We start from the raw sequence: 24,532 nt of genomic DNA, 5'->3' as shown, positions 1-24,532 counted from the left end.
GTTTATTTTGTAATATTGTTAAAACTGGTTCCCTTTCTGTCAGATCATACTGTAGATCTTAGGCTGTGTTGAAAAGATTTACTATAAAATGATTTCTTACCAACAAAAAAACTTTTAATTAATCTCAAAACAAATATGTTTACTCTCAGGAAAACACACTAGTATTGTAAGCACTCTAGCTTTTGTAGTAGGGCTGGGTAGAGTTTGAATTGTTTGATGCCGTTGCTAACTTGATACCTGAGTTTTAATACCAGTACCACAATATCAACTAAGTATCTTATATTACTACATATAAACATGTTGGTTTTAAAATTTAACAAAGTCCAAACTTCTGAAATGTTTTTTTTATACTTAAACACAATAATATAAAGTATAAAATTAACAAAACTTTAATTCAAATCAGGCAATATCTTATCAACAAATAAGTAAACAAGGCTAAGAATCTGGCAAAGCAATTTCTGTACTTGACAGTTGCTACAGACAGTTCAATTCACTCTTCATGAAGTATTTAAGTTTGATACCCAGCCCTAATAGTATATAACTACAAGCCATACAAAAATATCAAAAGCATGACACAAGCAACTACTCAAAATCAAAAATCTCTGCTTCTTTCTCTTTCCAAAAAGCAAAACTGCGGTCAATGTATTTACAAATTTCTTCGTTACTAAAACTGGAAATGTCGGTTCCACTCTTGAGCATGCTCTCATCAGGTGTAGGTGACTGGACGATGACTTTAGGGACCGGTCTGATCTCTGGAAGGCTGCGTTTCTCCACCACTGCAGTGCTTTCAGATGTACTTGCAGTGTTTCCAAAGAACTTTACTTTAATGTCCTCAAAGCCATCCTTCCACTCGCGGTTCCCAGCCTCAATGTCCTGTATGACAGCCTTGTGGAAGTCCCTGACCAGCTCCCAGGGAAAGCTCCCGACGTGGTCGAACACCTCAAAACACAGCAGGTGCCTCATTTTGCGCTCGTCCACAGGCAGTTCCAACTCCAGAATGTGAAAGTAGCCGAGCATGAAGAGATCCAGGGTCAGCTTGTCGTACTCCACCGGCACACCATCCAGGCGAGGTAGGAACTGCTCTGGGGAGTAAAGGGCTTTCTGCCTGTGGAGCCTGTGGATAACACAGCATAGTTATTCAAAATGTATAAACACTTGGCTCTAACTAAAGATTATTTTCATTATTGATCATCTATCAAATATTCTTCAACTGATTAGTCTTTTCAGAAAATAGCTAAAAATGCCCATCACAATTTCCCAGAGCCTAATGTGATGTCTTGTCTTGACAATCAATTTACAACCATTAAAAAAATCCGCAAATCTTTGAGATTTGAGAGGCTTAACCACCAAATATTTGACATTTTGCCTTAATAATTGTTAAAATAATGTATTACTTATCTGTCCACTGATGGATGAACTTCTATTGTTTTGTCAATCTGTTAAGCACTTTAAATTTCTTCGGTATGAGATTGTACTCTACAAATAAACTTAACTGACTTGACTTGATAATCAACTGATTGTTTCAGCACTACAGAAAGCATTTCCAACCAAACTTTAATGCTGTACAATGGATGTTTTCTAAGTTGTATGCTGGAGCATATCTTACATTTTTTTTAAAAACTGAGAAAAGTTTAAGAACCTTATTTTAAAGCTGCATTAATTATTTTTTTGGCCACTAGGGGGCAGAGTGACTCCAAAACAAGCCGAAAACAGGACATATTATCACTTTATGACTGAACTTGTTAGTTTGAACAAACAAACTATTGTCTACATCTAGCTGACACGGAGCAACATTAGCATTTAGTTGAAGTCAAGTTTCTGATGAATGTAATGTATTCAATCTCCTTTTAACTCTGTTAAAAAATATCAGGGTTTGTAGCTTGCAAGCTAGTATTCTTTTTTTTCCCGCTAATCGCTAACTTAATCTGCTGTCCGTTGCTAGGCATGTAGCGTACAGTTGGTTAATCAGAGCTTGTTCATTGAAAACAGCTGCATGCAGCTGAAAAATGGGTTCATGAAAGCAGTGACACTGAACCAAAACAGTAAATTTGCAGCCCATAAAACCAAAACAATGAGCTCCAAAGAGGTTAAAAAGATCTGTAGAGCTGTGGAGAACCAGTTGGCGTCAATTCTCCGTGGGTTCATCACTTTACAAAGTAATTTGATCCATTGTTAATATAAAAAATATTGATTAATGGAGCTTTAACATGTGCTTGGGGTTGGTTGTATTACAAAGAACTTGTGTGATCACATCCTATTACAGAGACTGGAACATTTAATTGGCATTAGAGGAACTGCATTAAGCTGGTTTAAATCCTACTTATCAGATTGATTTCAGTTTGTACATGTAAACGATGAATCCTCCATGCACACAAAAGTTAGACATGGAGTTCCACAAGGTTCTGTGCTTGGACCAATACTATTCACCTTATATATGCTTCCTTTAGGTAATACTATTAGGAAACACTCCATAAATTTTCATAGCTATGCAGATGATACACAATTATATTTATCAATGAAGCCCTGGATGACCTGCAATTTTCTGCGACTTAACTCAGACAAAACTGAAGTTATTGTGCTTGGCCCTTAACACCAAACTCATTATCTAATGATATAGCTACTCTAGATGGCATTACCCTTGCCTCCAGCACCACCGTAAGGAATCTGGGAGTTATCTTTGATCAGGATATGTCCTTTAACTCCCTCATAAAAGAAATCTCAAGGACTGCCTTTTTTAAATTACGTAATATTGCAAAAATCAGGCACATCCTTTCTCAAAACGATGCGGAAAAAAATAGTCCACGCATTTGTTACTTCTAGGCTGAATTATTGCAATTCCTTATTATCAGGCTGCCCCAACAAGTCTCTAAAGACTGGTCGAGAATGCAGCTGCACGTATACTGACAAAAACTAGAAAAAGAGATCATATTTCGCCCATCTTAATTTTGTTGCATTGGCTTCCTGTAAAACTCAGAATTGAATTTAAAGTCCTTCTCCTCACCTACAAAGCTCTTAATGGTCTGGCACCATCATATCTTAAAGAGCTCATAATACCCTATTATCCCACTAGAACACTGCACTCCCAGAATGCAGGCTTACTTGTGGTTTCTACAGTTTCCAAAAGTAGAATGGGAGGCAGAGCCTTCAGCTATCAGGCAGACACCCTCTCTACGTTTAAGAGTAGGTTTAAAACTTTCCTTTTTAAAAAAAAGCTTATAGTTAGGGCCAACCAGGCTCGCCTTGGACCAATGCATGTTACTAACTTAGCTTCTTCCCCGGAGTTTTTTGTGCTTTCTCATCTCGAAAGAAACCCCGGTGTTGGTGTCCTTCTCCAGCTACTGCTGCTGTTTATTGTTGCTAGTCACATCTCTTTTACTATTATTGTTATTGTTATTATTGTTCTTATTCTGCTTCTCTGTCCCCCCCCCCTCTTTCTCTCTCAACCCAACCTGTCAAGGCAGATGGCCGCCCACCAAGAGCCGGGTTCTGCTTGAGGTTTCTTCCCGTTAAAGGGGAGTTGTCCTTACTGCTGTCGCCAAGTACTTGCTCATGGGGGAATAGCTGGGTCTCTGTAAATTAAAGAGTACAGTCTAGACCTGCTCTATGTGAAAAGTGCCCTGAGATGACTTTTGTTGTGATTTGGCGCTATATAAATAAAATTGAATCAAATCGAATTGAATCGAATAGAATCGAATTAGGTGACCCTTTCCTGAAGATTTGTGTGTGCTATTGTTTAAGCTTTGGATAATTTGACAAAAACTCTGATCAAGTTTTGGTGAAAATTTGTCCTATGAAACTAGTTTGAGTACTGCAGGTGGAGTTGAGCAGTCTAATAAATACCATGAAGTGTGAACAAATTCTGCCCAGAAAAAGGAATGATAGTAAGTTATAAAGTCTTCGAGCCTTACCGGCGAATCTGTCTGGATGGAACACTGGAGATCATGTTCCTCCAGTTTCCCAGCATCTTGTTGACAGCACTCCTCTGCTTGAAGAAATGTCCCAGAGAACTGTTCATCATCTTCGACTGGGCACTCTCCACACTGCCCTTTTGACCCGACCCAGATTTCTCATCCATCCCTGGGTTGCAGCCGCTGATCTTCCTCTCTGCTGCGTCCTTACTCTTCAGTGTCACAGTGTAGGCCGATTTCTTCCAGTGACCTAAGAACAGCACGACTATACGCTCTTTTCTGAGGCTAGTGGTCTCCAGAACATCTACAACGTTTTCATCATAGTCAATGCCGGAGTCACTGTTCTGGTCTGTTTCTGGGGCTGGATTCAAGACTTTAGGCTGTTTCTCTGACTCTATCATCTCAAGCTGTGTGGAGGAATTTAACACAACAGCCTCCTCTGGCTCATCTGACAAAGGTGAGTTCTGTGACTCAAAATTTGACTTCAGAGTCCTCACAGACACTCCAAACTGATGGATTTCATCCTCTATCCTCTCCCTGCGTCCCCTGGTGGAGTTCTGTCGGTCTGGAGTCTGAGAGAACACGGTGATCAGTTCGGTGTTGGGCATCTTGCAGTAGGGCTGATCTGTCAGGTTGCTCATGAGCAGAGACATGCTCTTTACGATGCCCGAGATTCGGCCACACCACACAGGTAGAGGAACTTGACTTGTGAAGTTTCTGAATTGTGTGTTAACTGTGATGTTCACGATGGGGGCTGGCAGGATGTGCCGCAGCTCCTCAGCTAGACGAGCGAGCTCCAGCTCGTATCCTTCACAGTTCCTCTGCATGGAGACATTGGCAATCTGCTGCTCCAGATAGATGAGGTCATCCTCAGTCAGTAGCTCACCAGAGGGCCCCAGGATGGCATTGTGGGCTTGGGAATACCTCCAGCTGACTTTGGCATATCTGTTCCCATTTTCCTGTAAGAGAAAAGGCAGATAATGCAGCATGTCACATGCAAGGTCTTGAAAGGTATACAATTACTAATGGCATGGGTGTGAGAAAAATACAATAATGATATGGTAAAACTGTAATCCAACCCTCAAAAATATGACTTAATGTGTTATGTGTTCAGTGATTTGTTACATGCAATTAAAAGTAAATGATGATGGTATTTCCAAGTGTTTTTCATAAGTTTTAGTAATGCATGTTTAGAATAGTATCAAAAAGTCAGACCACAATTTTTGCTTTGCTCATTGTGCTCTAGTTAGGTTCACTAAGCATTTGTTTAGGAGAGGATATGATTTAAAACAGGCTGTACAATAGATCTCTAAAGAAAAGTGCCACTTTTTAGTGGCAAAATACAGTTGCTGCTGTTGTTCTGGAAACATTGTTACATTACCCAAAAACTTTTCAACAAAATTAGTTCCAGAATACAAAATGAAGTAAAAACAGGGCATGCTAATGCAGAATCAAGCTTCATTTTTATCTGTGAACTGCTTAAGAAGGGAAGATGTGCTGAAACATCGATCTTTAGAATTCAGAATGAAAAGACTGCAACAGAGTTATGAGTGTGCGGCTTTCATCTCCTTTTTTTCCACCTTTTGCCTGCAAGCCAGTACCTCCCTGGGATCGGTGTAAGTTTTCCTTCAGTTCTTCATTTTTTGCCTGTAACAACTAACCTACATAGTCCAATCATCACTGACACACTGCCCCAGAGTCAAGACTCTCAGTGGACATTTTCAATACTAAACTATGTTCCTGAGATATAGTGTAGAGTATTATCTCTGTAATTCACTGAGCCAAGCTGTTCACAACTTGTGTGCTACATCTACTTTTACGACAGGTTTGTAAAATTTACATAAATGTATACATTTGCGTACATTCATAATTTAACCATCTTTGGAAAGACATTACCTTTCTCCTCTGATCCTCCTCGTCCAGCAGCCTGGCCTGCAGCTGCCTCACCATGACTTGCCTTTTCCACTCAGCAATGGGAGAGCCTCTCTCATCGTGGGTGGGCACCAGGTAGTCGATGTCTGACAGGTTGGCCTGCTCAGTGGGCAGGACCACCATCTTATTCTACAGAAGACAAAGAGCAAAGATGCTGGACAAACAGAAAACCTACAAAGGAAGTGTGTACAGAGTAAGAAAGCTTATTGCGCTTACAGCTTGTCCGGTAAAGACTCCTGATATCCCTGTCTGTTTCAAAGATTTAATGGACTTCATATCGCCAAGAAGTTTTCTTTCAGCCAGGAGGTTTGTTTCAGGCAACGTCATCTTCTCAGCTGAGACTGTTATCTCACTCCCAGCGGCCTTCGGCTGATTGAAAACTTTAATAACTGAAACGCAAATCATTAGCAGTCTCTGTTTGAATGTAGTTTAATAAAAATATATTTGTTTTCATTAAGCAGTGACTTAAAGAACCTATTGAATGCTTTAAATTGGAAAAAGAGTGATTAAATTAGATAAACAGAAACGTTTCTCTCACTGGATGTTGCGATTTGAACCTGCTCCATTCGATTAACAGTGGCTTTCTCAGGCATTGCAGGTGTGGATGAAGCAGAAGGTAAAGGAGGTGCAGGAGGGGGCTGAGGGTATCTCGCCTGGGGGGGCTCCTCACTCTCAGGTTGCTTATTTGGACAATAAAGGGGAAAAGGTCTGGTTGCTTTGGGTTAAAATATGAAATTATGAAGAAAGGAGAACAATGTGAAACAGTAAACTACCTTTAAACTATCCATGCGTGTGTTACCACTATGACTGTCGCTGCATGTATCACTCAGGCACCCGTAATAGTCCTCCCTGCTGCGCTGCAACACCACGGCCGGCTTCACCTTCACTTCTTCCTCCACTGGAGCGATCACCTCGATGGGCTTATCTGCACAGGGCGTCTGCAGATATCAAAGTCACATTTACTAGTATAAAGACCTTTTTAAGACTAAAATATAATGAAATGCATGTAAAATCATGAGGTTTGAGATGACAGGTGGCAAGAGCTGGGGCAATACAATTTTTCTCCTTTGTAAGAAACAAAAGTCTGTTTCTGAGAACAGAACACCCAAACACCAAAAGTGTTTTTCCATTTGAAAAACAGGCGTGTTCTTAAAACTCCTCATGTAGTTCACAAAATCCAATAGAAAATTATCAAAAAGTGTCTAAATAGAAAATACTGTAACAACAAACTCCTCACTTAGGACAGTTTAAATCTGCAGTCATTTAGCGGCTATAAACAACTGAAAGTGTTTACATCTCCATATCTGTCTTGTCATTACTATCATATCACATCACACCTACAGTACTGTAACATTCGCCCATGTTTGTGTGATAAATCCAACCTTGGCGCAGAGAGCGTGACCTAGGCATGAGGTTTGTATTTGTATATTTTCCAACGTCATAGTGAAGAAATATCTCACTGTGGAAGAGAGACCAATCGTTGGATGGGGTTGGAGCCTCTGCTGAACTGCAGACCTCACGTTGTCCAACATGACTAACAAAGTTGAAAGGCTGTTGTTCTTCCCACAGTGAATAAGACAACACCATTCAGTGTCTGTCTCACTTGTGTTAAATATTTTGCAAACCAGTTTTACATTTTTGTGGAAAGAAAAGAAAACTGTGTGAAAAGAAAACAGAAGTCATTAAGAGTTATGTGAATGCATCTGTAGCTGTGATGACTACATCTTAAAACACAGTTGGGGTCAAGTCATCTGAGAAAAATTGTGCTGGGACCACAGAGAGGCCACCATTTCCTCCATAAATATGTATTTTTGTAGTACAGTCAGAGCCAATAATCTTACATGTATTCTTTGTTTTTTGTTTTTTTTTACATTTTGGCTCATAAGCGTCTGAGTACTAACTGATGTAAAATTATTTCCATTTCTTTTATTGTCAAAGATACAATATGTCTCACTGACCATACAGTACTGTAAGTACTGCAGGTAAATTTAAAGACAAATAGTATATATTCTGATTTAGCCCATGTATGTATACAATAGGATATAGGGCGCATTTTAGAACATACTAGGCAGTTATTTTTGTGGGAGATAGAAAGGTAGAATTGTTTGTTTGCACCAGTAGCCAGTAGTACGATTTGCTTGGATTGGTCTCTATAGGTCAGTATGACATGTACTGTATTACTTAGAGGAAAGGAGTTTATATGCTATCACAAATGTATATTTTGCTGGTGAAGCAATTATCTAATTCAAAACAAAAAAAAGAAATGAATGAATAGGCTAAATAATGTGATAAATATCAGAAAATGTCAATAAATTCAGATTCACTGCATTTTAATGACTTTTAAAGCCTGGAGACATGCAGCACAAAAGACAAAAGAAAAAAAAAAAACAAGTGCATGGGATAGTAAGCAACCTTGAATACATTGGCAACATTTCACACCACTCTAGAGAGGATGTCGGATGTATGGAAACATTTAGATCCCCCCTTTAATGAACCTGCATTGTCTTAATGCACTCCATGCAGAATGCATATCAAATTCAGCTCTCCAAGGACATTATTAGTAACCAAAACATCAAAGGCAGCACTAATATGCTGCTGCATGCTGTTGTGCTTTGTGTCCATGAGGTGGTCCTTGCCATTTCCTCTCACGTGGCACTTTGATGTCGAACAGCACGAAATATGCTGTGACACTGCTCGGGCGGAGGAATAAACTTCCCAGAAGTTGTGCAATCCATAAATAGATAAACGAGGGGGCTGGGAAATGGGTGGTGGTGATGGTGGGAAGGGGAGGGGGCAGGGGGATTCCTTTGTGACCCTTCTCAGTTCAATGTCCTAAAAGTTACAGTGAACTACTCCTCGTGTGTGTGTTTGTGTGTGTGTGTGTGTGTGTGAGTGTATGTGTGTGTTTAATTAGACCCAGTGGCCAGAGAGAGAGCATTTGGTTTTCATCAGCACCCCTCACAATTGCCACGCAGATATAGATAGCCTAACCCTGTTTTGGCCTGGATCCACTCTCTCTCTATCAAAGACCACAAAGACCCCGATCACAACAGATTAGGAGCCAAGAGTTAAGAAACAGCTACTCAGCACTGTCTCGTAGTCGGACATGCAGTACCAGCAAGCTGCGGTCCCCCGTGGGAAGAGCCATAAGAGAGTTTAAGTATTTGAGAACACCATGTGTATTTAAGAAACATGTCTTGAAAATTCAGCGCTCTGGAATCAATCATTAAAACAACCTGCTTCCATGTGAAATATTCACCTTCTTGGTGATAAATTGCAATGTGGAATGTATACAGCGGGTGTACATTATACACAGAACACTGTAGTGTAAATACATGTCCACTCACATGTTAAAATGCTCTCAGGTTTCCTGCACAGAGGAATTGCTTGTGGGGCTAATAAATGACGGACGCAATGTTTTTGCCAACATTTACAGCTTTTCTGCATCTACTGTAGCTGAACAAGACAAATGACAGTATTTGTTTCAAACTGTAACAACAACATCAGAAAACTATATCTAGCAACGGTGCAAGATTTAAAAAAGTAACAAAAAATTGTGTAATTTGTAAAAACCAACAAAGACAAACTATATTAAGGTAATGATGTGAGACATGAGCCCAGAGTATTAGTCATGCCTAACCGTAAGAGGCTATAACTGATCAGAAAATAGGTAAAATGCTGCCAAAACATCTTCCAGCAAGTGCCTCTTTAGCAGAAATTACAAAACTCTCCATTCATTTAACAAAAATAATTACTCAGCCTGCTCTGACACTCCCACGTGTAAAGAAAAATTAAGTTATAAAGCACAAAAGGAGTAAAAAACCAAGCAAAGTGCAGGATAAAAAAGTACAAATAATAGTGAAAGCGATCAATAAACCAACCTAAAAACTCACTAACCTTGACCTTGAGAATTTCTCCCAGTGCACACCGGCACAACTTCACAGCACAGTGAAACTACGGAGAAGCAGACTCGTGGAGCCAGGTACCCGGGATGGCTGCTCCCTGTTGCGGATGCTACACTATCTAAAGATCACCGACCACTCGTTTGACACCATCATCTCTGCCAGTGGCCAAGGGCCGCCAGGCAATAAACAATAAACTCTGATCGGAGAATGCTGTTAATAATTAAGGTAAAGGATAGGATGGCTCGGTAATGTCACTAATGCATGGACAAACCAATGGCCATGTTGTTGCACGAAGGGAGGTATCAGCGGAAGACTTGTCAAAGCAGCTGGAAAAGAGACATTTTATCCATGCGTGTGCAGGTGATTTTTCCACTTGGGACAATTGATTGAGTGAACTAATTCATCAAGCTTTTTTTTTTTTCTCTCTACCTGAGGTGATTAATAAAACGTGAGAGTGGAAACACAACGTGACACCGTGAGCCTGAACGGATGATTCTGACTGTTAGTGTGGAAAACTTTACAACAACAAGCTTTAGGCTGATGCACACTGTGGCCAATTAATCGACGAACAGGAAATTAATCAGCAACTATTTTGACTATCGGTTAATTGTTTAGGTCCTTATTTAAGCAAAAATGCCAAAAATTTGATGGTTTCAGGATCTCGAATTTAAGTTTTTGCTGTTTTTCCTTGTTTTATATTCCAGAAATTTAAGATATTTGAGTTGTTTGGACAAAATAAGACATTTGATGAGGTCACAGTGGAAATTTTGATGGGCATTTTTCAGTGTTTTGATGTTTTATAAACCAAAATGATGAGAAAATAATCGTAAGATTAATCAATAATGAAAATAATTAGTTGCAGCCCTAGCCACATTATTCAGGATTTTGTGACTAATCTACCAATTTCCAAATAAATATGACCTTAGCCTCATCAAATGTGAGGCATGCCAACATCCTGGCTGGAAAGAAGTTTTGAATAAAAACAAAAAGATAGCTAGAGATTTGAACATCTTGGCATGACATGGTTTTCGAGTTGAAAATGAAAAGGGTAACACAGTAGGTATTTGATCTGGATTTTTATAGCACTGTAATATATCTGCCAATCCGCGATAAAACTGCCAGGCTTTAAGATTCAGATAGATCCACAAACCTGATGTGAGAGAGGATGTTGAGAAGTATATCTTTATTTTATCTCTGATGGAATGAAGAACACACAAAAAAAGATATTTTAAGTAGGCGCTGATGCAGAAAGCTATTATAACATGTGTTTTGCTTCTTACTGTAAAAAAACCAAGAAAGAAATTTAGACTATGTCCTAAAAAACAGTGATGAATGTGACTGCAATGTGTTTCTGTCATCCAAGTATTCTAAAAATACCATTCTCAAACAACAGTATCTTTGGCTGTGAGAGAGGAGCAAAAGCCACAAATGTGTGTGAAGTAAACCTCACGCCACGCACTGTTTATTTGATTGCAGCTGTTCCCGAGATGCGAGATGAGGAAGAGCGGTTGACGCCGCTGAACGAGTCTGACCTCGTTGTGAATGATCCAAACATGCGGAGAGGCCAAATACGCAGCTCCCCCGGTCAATGTCCCAACTCATTTAGGTCGCTGCTCGGAAATGAGATTATCTGACTGACACTTTAGAACCGATGAAACCTGTGATCTACGCTGCGCTTTACAAACGTGAAACACCAGCAGACTTGTAATTAAAGCACGTCTACTTGTACGTCTTATCTCTGGCACAGAAGGTTTTCAAAGCATCCCTGTAGCTTCCCCAAATATTATGAGGGTTTTAATCAATTAACTGCTACTTCAGGTGCTCTATCAGATGACCCTTTGTTCAAATCAAGCCCCAGTTTGCGTGTCCAACTCGTACACTGACAAGAAACATAATACACCATTCTGTCTGCTACTAACAGTGCATAGTATCCAGAGGTGACAATCATAGCACTTCCCAGTCCCTGGAAAAAAACATGACACACAATCAAACGTGTGTTTGAAGCCAATGACATCCTGCTCTCCAAGTCCACAGAGGGATAGAGTTGCCAGTCGCAGGCATCAGAATGGTGAAAACACTGAAACTTAAGCTCATGGATCTCATAACGAACTCAGCCTCTGGGCCTTCCACCTGAGCCGCTGGAGAGGGGTAACTGATAGGCCCTTAGCTGGCGGCGGCTTCGGCTGCGTTCGACGCCGCAGCGGCCCCTGTGCTAATTAGCTCTCCACTGTTGACGGGAGGATTATTTCTGAAGGGAGGGAGGGGGGCTTAGCAGCCACGCCTCGCTGACTCTCTATCATCATCCTCTTCATGTATGATTGCTGCTATTCTCCGCTGACTTATTAATGGCTTCTATTGGCCGACAGCTTTCGTTACTCTGCTGTGTACGTCGCTGTGTCGTCTGCGCTATAGGCGGCGAGTGAAGTGTGATGAGGAGGAACGACGACAGGCTGCAGGTGGGCAGCTGCGAGGCTTTAAGGTGCAACAAGTCTGCTGACAGAGTGGTCCCCATCGGCTCTTTCAATTAACAGCATTCTCTATTTCCTGTTTTAAATCAACTCCGCAAGCTCACGTTTCAGTATCAGTATCAACTGTAATCCTCTGAACCTAATTATTATTCTGCCATTTGATTAAAAACAAATATAGACATAAGTGTATTAAAGCAGGCTGCACACAGCAAACTTAATAATTTGAGTTCAATGCAGGCTTTGCTGATCCCTGACTTGAACAGGCAATACCAACACAAACAACGTGTTAACACTGAAATATTCATCAACCAGATTAAGGAGTGTTGTGCTTTCAGAGCAAAACAAAAGAGCTAATCTCAGAGAGTCCTCTGTGGCAAACAGAGAATGAAGATTCTCCTCCAGCACTCACGGCATCATGGCTTGTAATGCCTTATTAAGCACATCGTCCTCCACTTTCTAGACCTCTTAAACTGAGAGCACACAATCAAGCTGAGCGAAAGACAACAGGCTCTGGAGAGGGACAGGCTTGACCGGAATGAAATACATGACACAAACGAGAAAATGATTCACTGAGAATCCAAGATCATCCAGATGTTTGCTGTTGACCGTATTCCCGATTCCAGCTTTGATATTCATGCCAAGGTAAACAGCTGGGCAGTACTGACACAGAGGACACAAAGCAGGAAAATGTGCAAAATAAAATATACTGCAAGTGAAACAGAGAGAGCTTACATTTTTCTCCATGGCACGGAGATATCTGGCACATTCATGGTGTCCATTATACTCTGCCAAGTCTGCTGCTGTGAACCCATCAATATCCTGGTCTGAAGGGTTCGCTTGATTGGCCAACAGGATCTTACAGCACTGAGTGAAGGAACAGGGAAAGATAAGTCGACCATGAAACAAGAGAATGTATAAAATGTTGTTTTATGAATACTGTTTATTTGAACAAGATAAGACAGAATCAGTAAAAAGGACAAAGGAAAACTTAAGATCAAAGTTGGGGCCAACCTTCAGCTCTCCGTTCTCAGCAGCATCATGAAGTGGGGTCCCTCCCCAGTAATCCGTGATGACCTTTGAACCCATGTGAAGCAGCCTCTCCAAGATGCAATAGTGCCCCCTGCTGGCAGCAAAGTGCAGAGCAGTTGCTCCATCTCTGTCTTGGCAGGACAGACTGACATCAGTACAGGTTACCTATTTGGAGTTGAAGAAAAAAGTTGTAAGTGATTAAAAAAGAACAAAAAAAAAAACCACTTAATAATAATTTTACTTAGATTTGTGCTCCCCTACTGACCAGCCACACCACTACAGCCTGGTGGCCCATGTGAGCAGCAGCATGCAGGCAGGTCATGCCATCATGGGCCCTCAGGTGGACATCAGCTCCACAGTCCTTCACAAGGTACTCCACCACGTGCAGGTGCCCTTCCTGGCAGGCCAGGTACAACGGGGTAGCACCGATACCTGTCTGGTGATTCACACACCTGTACTCCAACATACATCAACAGCAGATGAGGTTAGGTTACCAGTATCAGCCAATAACTGTGTGTAAACATATTGTCAGTATTGGGACCAATATAAAAAACAGATATATAAAACATATAACACACATACACATAAATATATATATTTTTTAATGATATATATGTATACCCTATATCTAAAAAAAAACTTGTTTTAACCATAACAGGCTTTGTGTGTGACAGTCAGCATCTTATGAAGAAGTCCTCAAGAACAAACAAGATGTAGATAAAATGGTTTACAGAATAATTCAAAATGCAAAATGTGCCCTATGTTTGAGTTGAAATTTGTGCTTAATCAGTGAATGCAAAGACCTGATGGTTCAGAAGTGCACCAAGACTACTATAAATAGAGAAGATTATTTTAATAAAGTAATGGTAGTGCTGGAAAAAAAAAAGTACAGAGCACATTACAAAGGAAATTAAAAAGAGAATAAATTAAAGATCAAAATAACAAATAGCACAAATACAAAATATTGTGAGTGTAGTTCCATACATAAAATCATTCTATAAAAGCACAAGCGTTTTAACAAGTGTTTTAAAGAACAACATTGGAGCTCAGATATTGTCTCTGGACAGGCGAAGTATTGCAGATTTTGTGTTTTTTGGTACTCCATGATGCAGATGGATATAGCAACGCTAACATTATGGATCTTAAAGATCTATTCTAAAAGAAAAATAAGTGTAAAGATATCTCATTGGCATCTCATTGTTTGTTTGTTATTTGAAGAACCAAAGATCCAAAACCATTTTAGCTTGTGTCTGTCTACAAGCCTGTGGGGGTGTTACATTGACGTACACACTGTACTCCAACAACCTCAAGGCTGACATGTGATCGACAGAGTCTCGGCATGTATTATTCACAAGTTACTGATGTTCACATGTGATAGTCTGACCCTGCCATGCGTCATGCAAATTACAGTTATACTCTCCTGTAACAAGGAGATGAAGCAGGAAGAGCAACATATCTTTATCTGATCCTTATTACGTGCCACTGTCTCATGTTTAGGAGATTGAGGAGACATGGGATTCGGGGATGGGGTTAAAATTTCATTTGTTCACCTTCCCATCTGGACGGGTGCCACCTAATGTCATAAATTTATTTGTTTAATTATGAACTACCTCAAATAACGCACCTGTGTGTGTGTGTGTGTGTGAGCGAGAGAGTGGTATCAAGCTTCTCATCCAACTCTTGGAAAGAAAATGAATAAACATTCCCAAATTGCTGAACTATTCCTTTAAATTGGTCCAGATGCATTGCTGTTTATACGTCTAGGACATACTGTTTCTACCAGGGATAGATATAGTTATTATGATGGTTAATAAGATGTTGATATGTTTCACAGTAAGATACCAAATAACCAGGTTATAATAAGTTTGTCTGCATTTTTTGTGATTATGTCACTGGGGGCAAAGGGGTGGATTCTTTTGGATACCACTCACCCAGGTGCCTGCTGGATGAGTAGTTTTAAACAGGTGAGGTCCCCATTGGCTGCAGCGTAGTGAGCAGATACTGCTCGGCAGTTTGTCTCCACCTCAGCTGCTCCTCCCACAGAGAGCAGCCACCTAATGACCTCCACGCAACCAAACCGAGCTGCGAGGTGGAGCGCAGTGGCACCAGCAGCATCCCGATCCTGGAAAGTTGGGAGTTAGATATACACAAATTGAACTTCACTATATTGTGCATTTCTTTTCCAAAACTACAGTAGAAATTACAACAAATTAAGGCATTTGATGGTCTCCTTTAGGAATCAGTAAGAAACAATAAGATATTAGATGTGTTCTTCACTTTAAAGCAGTATCCTGCAGATTAAATCTATGTTGTGTTGTGTTATTTTGAGAAAAAACACAGATATACAGAAGGTAGATTTAACTAATAGCCAAGTACAGTGGGAGGGCCCCTCAAGCATCTGGACATAATTACACTTGCTACATAATACTAATGGATACCCGGTAAGTCAACACCATATGATGTAATGAGCTGGTAATACATCTGAAAAGGTAGTGTACAATACCTTTTACAACTGTAGTGATGTAACCGCGCTCTGGGATCAGTTAGATGAACATCTAAAGCCAAATACTGAATTTAGGCTCACACACAACTGAGTCGGTAGAAATTACCTGGAAAGCTAGACACGTGGCATCTCTCCAAGGCATTTGAGCTCTCAGGGTAAGTTTCTCTCTCTCTCTCTGCTCTCAGTGGATAAACTTACCTCAATGTTGCAGCCTCCTTGGTCCACCAGCCATTGCAGCTCCCGGATGTGTCCAGTAGCTGCAGCATCATGTGCTGGTGTGGCTCTGTTCAAGGCCCGGGCATGGGCTGTCAGACCCAGCTCGCTCACCAGGAACTTCAGGCACTCCAGGCGTCCACACCTCGCAGCATGGTGCACTGGGCCGGCACCTTGAGCATCAGTGATGTCAGGTGAGAGGTGACCAGAAGATGCTAGCTTCTTCAGGGTTGCGAGATCCCCTACTCGAGCTGCCTGGATGGCCCGATGAAGCACCATCCCTGGCCCCTATGAGTATGTTATGGCACACAGAGCAAGCTCCCCAGAGCTGTCTGGATCCCAGCGGGTTATCATCTCTTTTTTTTCTCTCATGCACAAACTCCCATACAAGAACCAAAACTCACTGCCTCCTCCTGAGCCAGGAAAGCGACACCTGAGCAGCGGCCAGCTGGCCAGCATGGCCGTTGGGGAGAGAGGAGGGGAGGTTCAGAGCCAGTGAGATAGAAAGGTAATGAAAGACGGGTGGAGGCGCAGCACTCGCAGCCTCCTGCTCTCCTTTGTGAGGCGGTGACCATATGCTGGCACATGTACCCACGCCTCACTGGAGATGGGGGAGCTGAGGCAGGACGGAAATTTAAGTAACGGGAGAAGCCAGCGCCAAAGCATGGTGGACTACAATGAGCGTTATTTTTTACAACTATTTTAAAAATTGATCTCAGTGGGGACGACTAACCGGATGATAAATTTGCAAGATTAAAATCTGCCTGAGAAATCTGATGGTTGATTATTTTAAGTGAAAAAAATCATTAAAGCTGTATGTAAATATTTTATTTCAATAACACTCTCGCTGACTCCCGAAGGGTCAATTAGCTGATTAGCTACTCACATGACGTGATGGAAGCGGAGTATATTCATCTCTCCATAACATTATCCCTCGGGTCACTTTGAGTTCTTCCCTTTTATTAATTTATCAATATTAAATATTTCATCCATTTTACATGATCAGTTAATGTAAGAATTAACACATGATGCATTTTTAATTCTGTACATCCTTATTTGACCTACAGCATAACTGTGGTTTAAGCACATGAGGGCTGTCAGTCCATTTCCTCCAGCAGTTTCACGGTGTCCCTCAGATCCTCCACAGCTGCATCCACATCTGCTTTGGATGTCCCTCTGCCCACGCTCAACCTCAAGGCATTGGCTGCCACCTCTGAGGGGACGCCACAGTTCAGAAGGATATGGGAGGGCCTGTAGGAAAGACACAGCGCAGTGCCGGGTAGTTATGTAACTGCAGTCAATATGGTGTGAGGACAAAGACATAACAGGTGAAAGAGGGGCTCTTTTACCTGTTTCCACTGTCCGAGTGGCAGGCGGCACCGACGCTGGCCAACAGCCTCTTACAGTTGGACAATACCCTCCAGCCTAAAGCGGGAGAGAGAGATTAATCATTCACAGCCTTTGTAGTTTACAAATAGCCCCGTACAGGTCATGAACTGCCTCTGACAAACATTGGTGTAGGGTTAGAGGACACTGTTTGGGGTGGCAGGCCCAAACAGACGTAGGGCAGTGACAGAGGAGTCATCACCTTGTAATGTTGGACCCAGGATGGACACGTTACATGTGTTGGGAAGGTTATCAGAGCCGGGGTAATGGCTGTTGAAGTGGATTTTGTCTTTAAAGACGGCCTGAAAAGGAAAACACACTGATGGGTGAACTACTGAATGTATGGGAAACAAGTAGCAGAACAAAAAACCCAATCAGATAACTTTACAATTACATAGTAAACTAATAACATTAGCATTTAAAACTATTAAAATCACTGTCAAATCGGAATCAAACTTACCTGCAGTCGTTCTTCCAAGTAAAGTTTGATACTTTGCATGTGACTCTCATAATCTGACAGATTGGTGGTCACCAGTTCTGCAGCCTAACAGACATAATAAATCATGAACTGTAAAAGTAGCATGCTATGATATGCTTGGTGTCTAAATAAAGAAACAATATCACTGACATTTGAATAAGTAACACATGAAGTTATTGATGAGATAGGAAAATGGTAGATAAGAAATGTTCTTTTATAAATCCAAAAATAAAGAAAAAACAAACTGATTTACAAAAAAAAGCCCCACTTTGTCACCAGTATGTGACAAAGTACATAGAATTTCTGCCCCTTTAACACACATGTAAGATACATCATCATTTATTAAACATCATGTGCTTCACATAGATTTGTTTTATTTCTAAGAGTGTGAAAGGCACACTGAAATGAGTGAAATAGGATTTCCTATATTGACTCTAAAAAGTCAGCAAGTCATTTTAGAGGTTAAATCACATGCGTGTGCTACACTGACACTTCTTCAATAAAGATTTGTAACTTTCTGCTTAACTGCATTACCAAGACATTCATGTTTCATTTTAATATTCCACAATTAAATCAGGAAGAGAAAATCTCATTTACACACAAACATTGGTGAAAGCTTCTAAAGAAATGTTCTAAACCCTTTGAAAGTGTATCTGGTGAAAGTTCCAGTAACACATATATGGAGCAGGAAACATACCTTTCCCAGACCAGCGATCATTGGCGTGTTTTCAGTGCTGCAATATTCAGAAAGAGAGACATTAGACCCAAATATTTAGATCTGCAGCTCTCTGATCTTGGCCACTGTTTTGTGCATACTTGGTATTTCAATGATGACAGTGTAGAAGATTACCCTGGTCTGAAGTTCCTCTCCTGTCCTCCTCCAAACAGCATCGGATACAACGGCGTTCTCGTTCCAGGGCTGTTCACATACAAAGCACCGATCCGAGGGGCATAAAACTAAAAAATATAACAAAAGCTTTCTATAACATCTCTGCTCTGATGCAAAATCAAAATATTTTATATAGCAGATTCCTCACCTTGTGTCCTACTATGGTAAGGTAATCCACTCCCAGCTCACAGGCATCTACTCGGATTTTCCCCAGAGCCTGAGCAGCATCAGTGTGGAGCAGGATCCTGAGCTGCTGGTGCTGTTTGTTGAGAGACTTTATTCTCTGGCAGATCTCTTGGACTGGCTGACAGGAGGAAAATGTTTCAGCATACAGTGACCTCAGGCTGTAATGTACACAGAGCTACTTTTCTTTTTTAAACTACTACTTTTGTAACCTTGGAATTGCAGTGACGAATCTGCATTTGATATACAATACAAGGAGGGATCTATCAGCTACTGTAGTGTAACTGTGAGGAATTGATGACGGATGGCAGCTTAGAAATGGGCCTCACAAGGATCAATTCCTCCTTTGGAAATTGACTGATTTACTATTTTAAGCTTTTTTTCCCCACTTTTTTTTCTGGCTAGATGAAGTCATAGTACTGTTACAAATATGCATGTCTACCTGAACATACAAGAGGCCTTTGGGTTTTCCAAGCCTTGATTTCTTACCATGATGACTCCTGTCTCATTATTGGCCAGCATGACGGAGATGAGACAAGTGTTGGGACGCACCGCGGCAATGATATCTTCCACCTCCACACGGGCTGTCACCTTAGACACAGGCACATACGTCACATCTGTGGCAAAAACATAGTTGGCCTCTGAGATTAAAATCAATGCACCATCACGTCAGGAAAGAGAGAGAATGTAGAGAAGCTGTTTCTGTTAGTTGTTATTAAAATAAAGATATAACTTGTTTAGTAAAAATATGATATTATCCTGGTATAAATCTAAATAAAACTGTGCAGGATTTTCTCTTACCTGCCTTGCCATCCCTCTGTAGGTGCTCAGCTGCTAGTTTGACCGAGTCATGTTCCACATTAGAGGTGATGATGTGAGGAAGGCCACTGCTTCCGTTCTGGTGCCCTTCATCTCGCTCTGCAGCTCTGCAGTTTCTCCTGAAGTGCTCTATAGCAGTGTGGAGCACCAGGTTATTGGCCTGAAAGAAGGTAAGCCTGCTGTGAAACACTGGTGCAGCCATTATACTATTATTATTTTCGAAAATCAGACTTTTCGGGCACAAACAGAGTGGTTAGATTTACACTGTTACCTCTGTTCCACCTGAGGTGAAAATGATGTCCTCTGCTTTACCTCCAACCATTCTTGCCACATTCTCTCTGGATTGAGTAATGATTGTCTTGGCTTTGACACCTAGAAATACATATTAATTATAAAAAGGCATGTTAGGATGCTAAGATACAACATTATCGTGTGAGCACTGAAAACATAAAAGGGCAATTAGGGAATGACATTGACATTTTGATGTATTCTTTACCTGCTATATAGGTGCTACTCGGGTTTCCCCAGGCTTCCTGTAGGGCTTCAGAAATCACTCGAATTACTTCTGGCTCCAGAGGCGTAGTGGCATTATAGTCCATGTAGATTCTATATTACATAAAGTGCATTATAGAGAATGTATTACGTTAAGCCTATATGTTATAATACATTAACAATTAAACTAAATAGGAGCACCCACACATTGAATCACAGCTCCCTTCATTTTACTTAAGTTGAAACATTTGACCAACTACAGGTCTTCCTCAGGCAAATACAAAGGATATAAGACATATATATATATATATATATATATATATAGTCAAATGACCAGTGACATCAGAATCATCTAATCACATTCACTTGTCAGGAGATCATCACCATAAGAGAAAAAAACAAACATTAATATGAAACATCCTACAAATAAGTCACAAAAAATACAATGAAAATTGAAGAAAAATAAACCCTCACTGTATGTAGTTAAATAGTTTTTTGTATCCACCTTTTGTGGATGTGCACAGGACTACTGTGTTACATAATGCATTAACAAAGCATCAACACCATGAAAACGTTCAAATCTATCTAATCTTGCATTTACTTCATTAAAGCCTGTGAATTTGATTTGGAGTGAATACCTGACTTATACCAAGTTACCAACCCAGTCTAAAACTTCCTACCTGTCCAGATTCATGTCTGAATGATGGAAGGTGTGTCCAGTGAAGGTGTGATCCTTTATCAAGGTGACGTCATCACATTGCTTAGCCATGGCTACTCCTAAGAAAAAAGAGACTCTTAGTAGTGTGTATCAATAGTTTTATTCTACTTATGCAAGTAATAATAATAATAATAATACATTTAATTGGTACCACACTTTTCATTCATAGTGAAACTCAAAGTGCTACAGTATTATTAACATGGAACACACAACATAAAGAAGATAATAATTATAAGAGTTAAGATGAAAAAGCCTTCCTGAATAGAAAGGTTTTTAGGCATAGAGTCTGTGGTCTGTGCTGCTCCATGTATAACCAATACAAACTAAATCACTGGATTTGTATTCAAATGCGTTGTACTTCTCCGCAGCACAACATTTATTTATATCTCTTAACTTTTTAGTACAAAGTGTTGGTTCTAATGTGTCAATGTGAAAGCTGGCTGGACAGCAGACCAAACAGCAAGTGTAGCTCAAGGTAAAATCATGACCGAGTAATTACTATCAGTTGTATACTCCGTAATTGTACGATGCTATAGTTAGCTTCCCATTCACAGCAGTGTTTTATATGAAGTCTTGATGTCCATAAGAAGATGTTTTTTCTGGTTTTAAGTACCAAAAACCATCTCAATATAGTCTTACATCTCTATTAAACTTCTCTCTGCCCTACCAAGAACAGGCTGCTTTATGTCTGCTCAATGCACCTCTCTTCTGATTGGCTGACTGTTTTCTGAGTGACGCATGCCCAAGCCAACCACAGGTAACGGATTGTAGCCTACTGCAGCTACTGCAAGTAAAACCAGGGCTCTGGGTAAAACTCACCGGTAAATTGTGATGGCCACCGCTGAGGATAATGTTAGCCAACCTTTGGAAAGCTATGCTATGACAAATTTGCTTCCTGACATCCAACAACTGCCAGCATTTCCTCCGCTATCTGTCTCTCCTCTGCTCCGCTCTGTGTGTGTGTATGTGTGTGAGCCCCGCCCTCAGTGGCACACAGAGAGCAGAGCAGAGGGGAGAAACTAGAACCACCATAAATGACAACAAAAACGAGTACACATACATTAGGTAAATAACAAATAAACACACATATTTTGATATTTTGTTTCTTTCAGGAGGGGCCGGCTGCCCCTCCAAGGCAAATGCTGAGTGTATAGTTGTGACATCACAACATAACGGAAGTCCAAACAGCTCTTTTAAAGGCACAGTTTCACAGTTTCTGAGTACAGCCTGTGTGCATTTCTCCAGGGACTGAGCATTTTGATACTTTCACAGTTTTTATATAGCACCTAGATCTGATGAATACCATCTGCTCATGAGGAGGAAGCAATCATTAAAACTGACACTCCTTGTTACCGAAGAGTAAAAAATAGTTTCACACCACAGATCTTAAAGTCCTGCTGTCGGAAATCGGTAGACAAAAACGCAACAAATTTAGCAGTGTCAGTAGTCGTATTAGGAGACATGAAAAAATGACAAAGTTATTACAACTTTCATGGCATATCATCACAGTATCATGACGGAAATAAAGAAGGAATAGACTGACTTGAAGTGAGAAGCCAGAAGTAGTTTAGAGCAGTCCATGATTTAGATGGAAGGCAGTTAAGTCAACGTCAGAGATGGACAAGAGAATTCTGTTACAGGTGATGTTACATGTCAGGTGTTGTAATGGAGGACGTTCACCTGGACAATGACCCGCATTAAGATATTGACGTAACTGTTTTAAGAGTGAGAATTTTCTTAACAACTGCTGAATTGTAGAAGTTGTCAGGCCATTAAAACCTAAAACAAAAAGAAGTTGTTAAACACCTCTGTGAATTGTAATTTAGTTGTAGTCGATTTCGTTAACATATTGAAACTCATTCAGATGATGTCATTATAATTCTTAAAGGTACCTCATGGAATTATCTTCTAAACAAACATGTTAAATGTTTCTCCATAAAATGTTAGTAAAGCCATTTGTAAAAAAGAAAATATGAAATTAGGCGTTGTTTACATCCAAGTTATCTAACTTGGAGTGTTCTTTTCCCACTTGGGATCCACTTGTAAAAACATTGCTCTATAGCACTACTAGTGGTCAGAACGTTAAGGTACCTCGTATGACAGGCCATAATTGATAGACATGCTTTATAATCAAAAAGAAATGGGAATCTCTCTTACTACAATATGGGACATACTTACACTTATAAAAGTGTTGATATCGTAGCAAAAAGCATCAATGCTTAAACCCACTTTCAGATTAGTTTTGCTTTATTTTGTTTGTGAAAACTGAGAAAAAGGGTGATTTCACTGATATATCTCCATCCAGACCACTTTAGACAAGGTCCAGCTCAAAAACCACAATACTTAAGACTTGTCGAATCTGGACTAGATTACCAAAGAGACTCCAGAGACTCATTAAAACACAGTTTCAGATTTGTAAAAGCTTTATTCTGTTTGTGAAAAATGAACACATCAAACCAGGTCCAGATCAAAAACCACTATAGTCTTTTGTGTTTTCACAAACAGAATAAATATTTCACAAATCTGAAAGTGGGTTTACACAGCATTCAGGCTTTTGCTACAATGTCAACACTTTTTTCATAAGTGAGTGGTGAATAAACGGAGAATCAGCCGCTAAATATCATTATTTATGTTTTCGAATAGGAAACTAACTTCAGCGTCGTATAATTGTCGACATAGTTATAACCAAGTAACGTTGTTGTAAATAATGCGAACTGAGTATCTCATTATACACACTCGAAGCAATTATTTCAAATGTGTCCAGTCTCGTCTGTGATGTCCACGCTGTCAGCAGCTATCAGATAGCTTCCTGGTACCGAATATGCTTACAGAGTTTATTCAGAACAATGGAAACCTAAAACTGGCTCGTAATTGTAAAACTGAGACCAACCTGTGACCGTGTAGTCTCATGTAGCCACAACTATCTCCACACTTAACGTCAGTGACCGAGTTAAATGTTCAGCCAGCAGACGCTGCTGGGTAATATTTACTTTAGCTGGCGCTAGCTGCTACTGTACTGCTAACTCTTACTTGCTGGATAAGTAACATTTAACTGATATTCATCCGCTTTCACTATGAGTCAGATATGTCCCCCTTCCTGTGGAAGGCAGGCTGAGTGTCTCTGGCTCTGTGTCTGACCTTGTGAAGTGATGTGAAGATCCCGAATCTGTCAATCATTAGCTAGCTAACGCTGCTCCACTGGGTTGCCAAATTTCAAAGTGATACCTGCAATTAAAGATGTCATAAAACGGCCTAAAAGAAAGCTTGCAGAACAATACTCGTGTGTTCTTTATATAAAGTGTATTGTTTGTTATATGGCTAATGTTCTTATGTAGTAATGTAACGTTATAACGTTACACGAGCAAAGCCATTCGGTGTTTATTATGCCCAGGACAAGAATGCTAAATAGGAAGGATAAAGTGTTACTGGCCTGGTTTGAAAATCCAGGAAAGTTATGATCTTTTATGAGAGTCTGAAAGATTACATGAATTAAAGTTGAGTGTAGATGAAGATTTAGAAGACTTACATTACGGTAGAAATGTATTTCAAACAGTCCCAATACGCCTAACAAGCCGACATGGCAACCCTAAATCCTGCTGCCATGGCAAC

The 24,532-nt window shown here is 40.3% G+C and overlaps 2 protein-coding genes across 7 annotated transcripts; both read right to left on the bottom strand.

Annotated features, from left to right (window-relative positions):
• Positions 1 to 89: 89 nt before the first annotated feature.
• LOC121900220 (espin-like protein) lies at positions 90 to 17,103 on the bottom strand. Of its 2 annotated transcripts, none has more exons than XM_042416341.1 (11): positions 17,024 to 17,103; positions 15,174 to 15,364; positions 13,508 to 13,694; positions 13,225 to 13,407; positions 12,946 to 13,077; positions 6,614 to 6,778; positions 6,379 to 6,520; positions 6,057 to 6,229; positions 5,805 to 5,969; positions 3,909 to 4,867; positions 90 to 1,114 (listed from the first exon to the last, which is right to left on the bottom strand). In XM_042416341.1, exons 1-11 carry the CDS (start codon positions 17,045 to 17,047, stop codon positions 583 to 585), a joined length of 2,853 nt encoding a protein of 950 aa, XP_042272275.1. In that variant the 5' UTR covers positions 17,048 to 17,103; the 3' UTR covers positions 90 to 582. The 2 variants fall into 2 exon arrangements, with proteins under 2 accessions (XP_042272275.1, XP_042272274.1); XM_042416340.1 differs by lacking the exon at positions 17,024 to 17,103 and adding an exon at positions 15,944 to 16,669.
• On the bottom strand, positions 16,765 to 24,532 carry scly (selenocysteine lyase). Of its 5 annotated transcripts, XM_042416343.1 has the most exons (14): positions 24,450 to 24,529; positions 24,062 to 24,148; positions 20,886 to 20,982; positions 20,210 to 20,319; positions 19,985 to 20,085; positions 19,696 to 19,873; positions 19,384 to 19,511; positions 18,860 to 19,015; positions 18,673 to 18,779; positions 18,520 to 18,556; positions 17,805 to 17,888; positions 17,547 to 17,646; positions 17,308 to 17,383; positions 16,765 to 17,209 (listed from the first exon to the last, which is right to left on the bottom strand). In XM_042416343.1, exons 3-14 carry the CDS (start codon positions 20,972 to 20,974, stop codon positions 17,056 to 17,058), a joined length of 1,320 nt encoding a protein of 439 aa, XP_042272277.1. In that variant the 5' UTR covers positions 20,975 to 20,982; positions 24,062 to 24,148; positions 24,450 to 24,529; the 3' UTR covers positions 16,765 to 17,055. The 5 variants fall into 5 exon arrangements, with proteins under 5 accessions (XP_042272277.1, XP_042272280.1, XP_042272279.1 ...); XM_042416346.1 differs by lacking the exon at positions 24,062 to 24,148 and having other exon boundaries at positions 24,450 to 24,532; XM_042416345.1 differs by lacking the exon at positions 24,450 to 24,529 and having other exon boundaries at positions 24,062 to 24,293.

The sequence above is a fragment of the Thunnus maccoyii genome, chromosome 7 (assembly GCF_910596095.1).
Source record: "Thunnus maccoyii chromosome 7, fThuMac1.1, whole genome shotgun sequence".
NCBI classification, from domain to species: domain Eukaryota; kingdom Metazoa; phylum Chordata; class Actinopteri; order Scombriformes; family Scombridae; genus Thunnus; species Thunnus maccoyii.
This window is presented reverse-complemented; position numbering and strand designations above follow the sequence as displayed.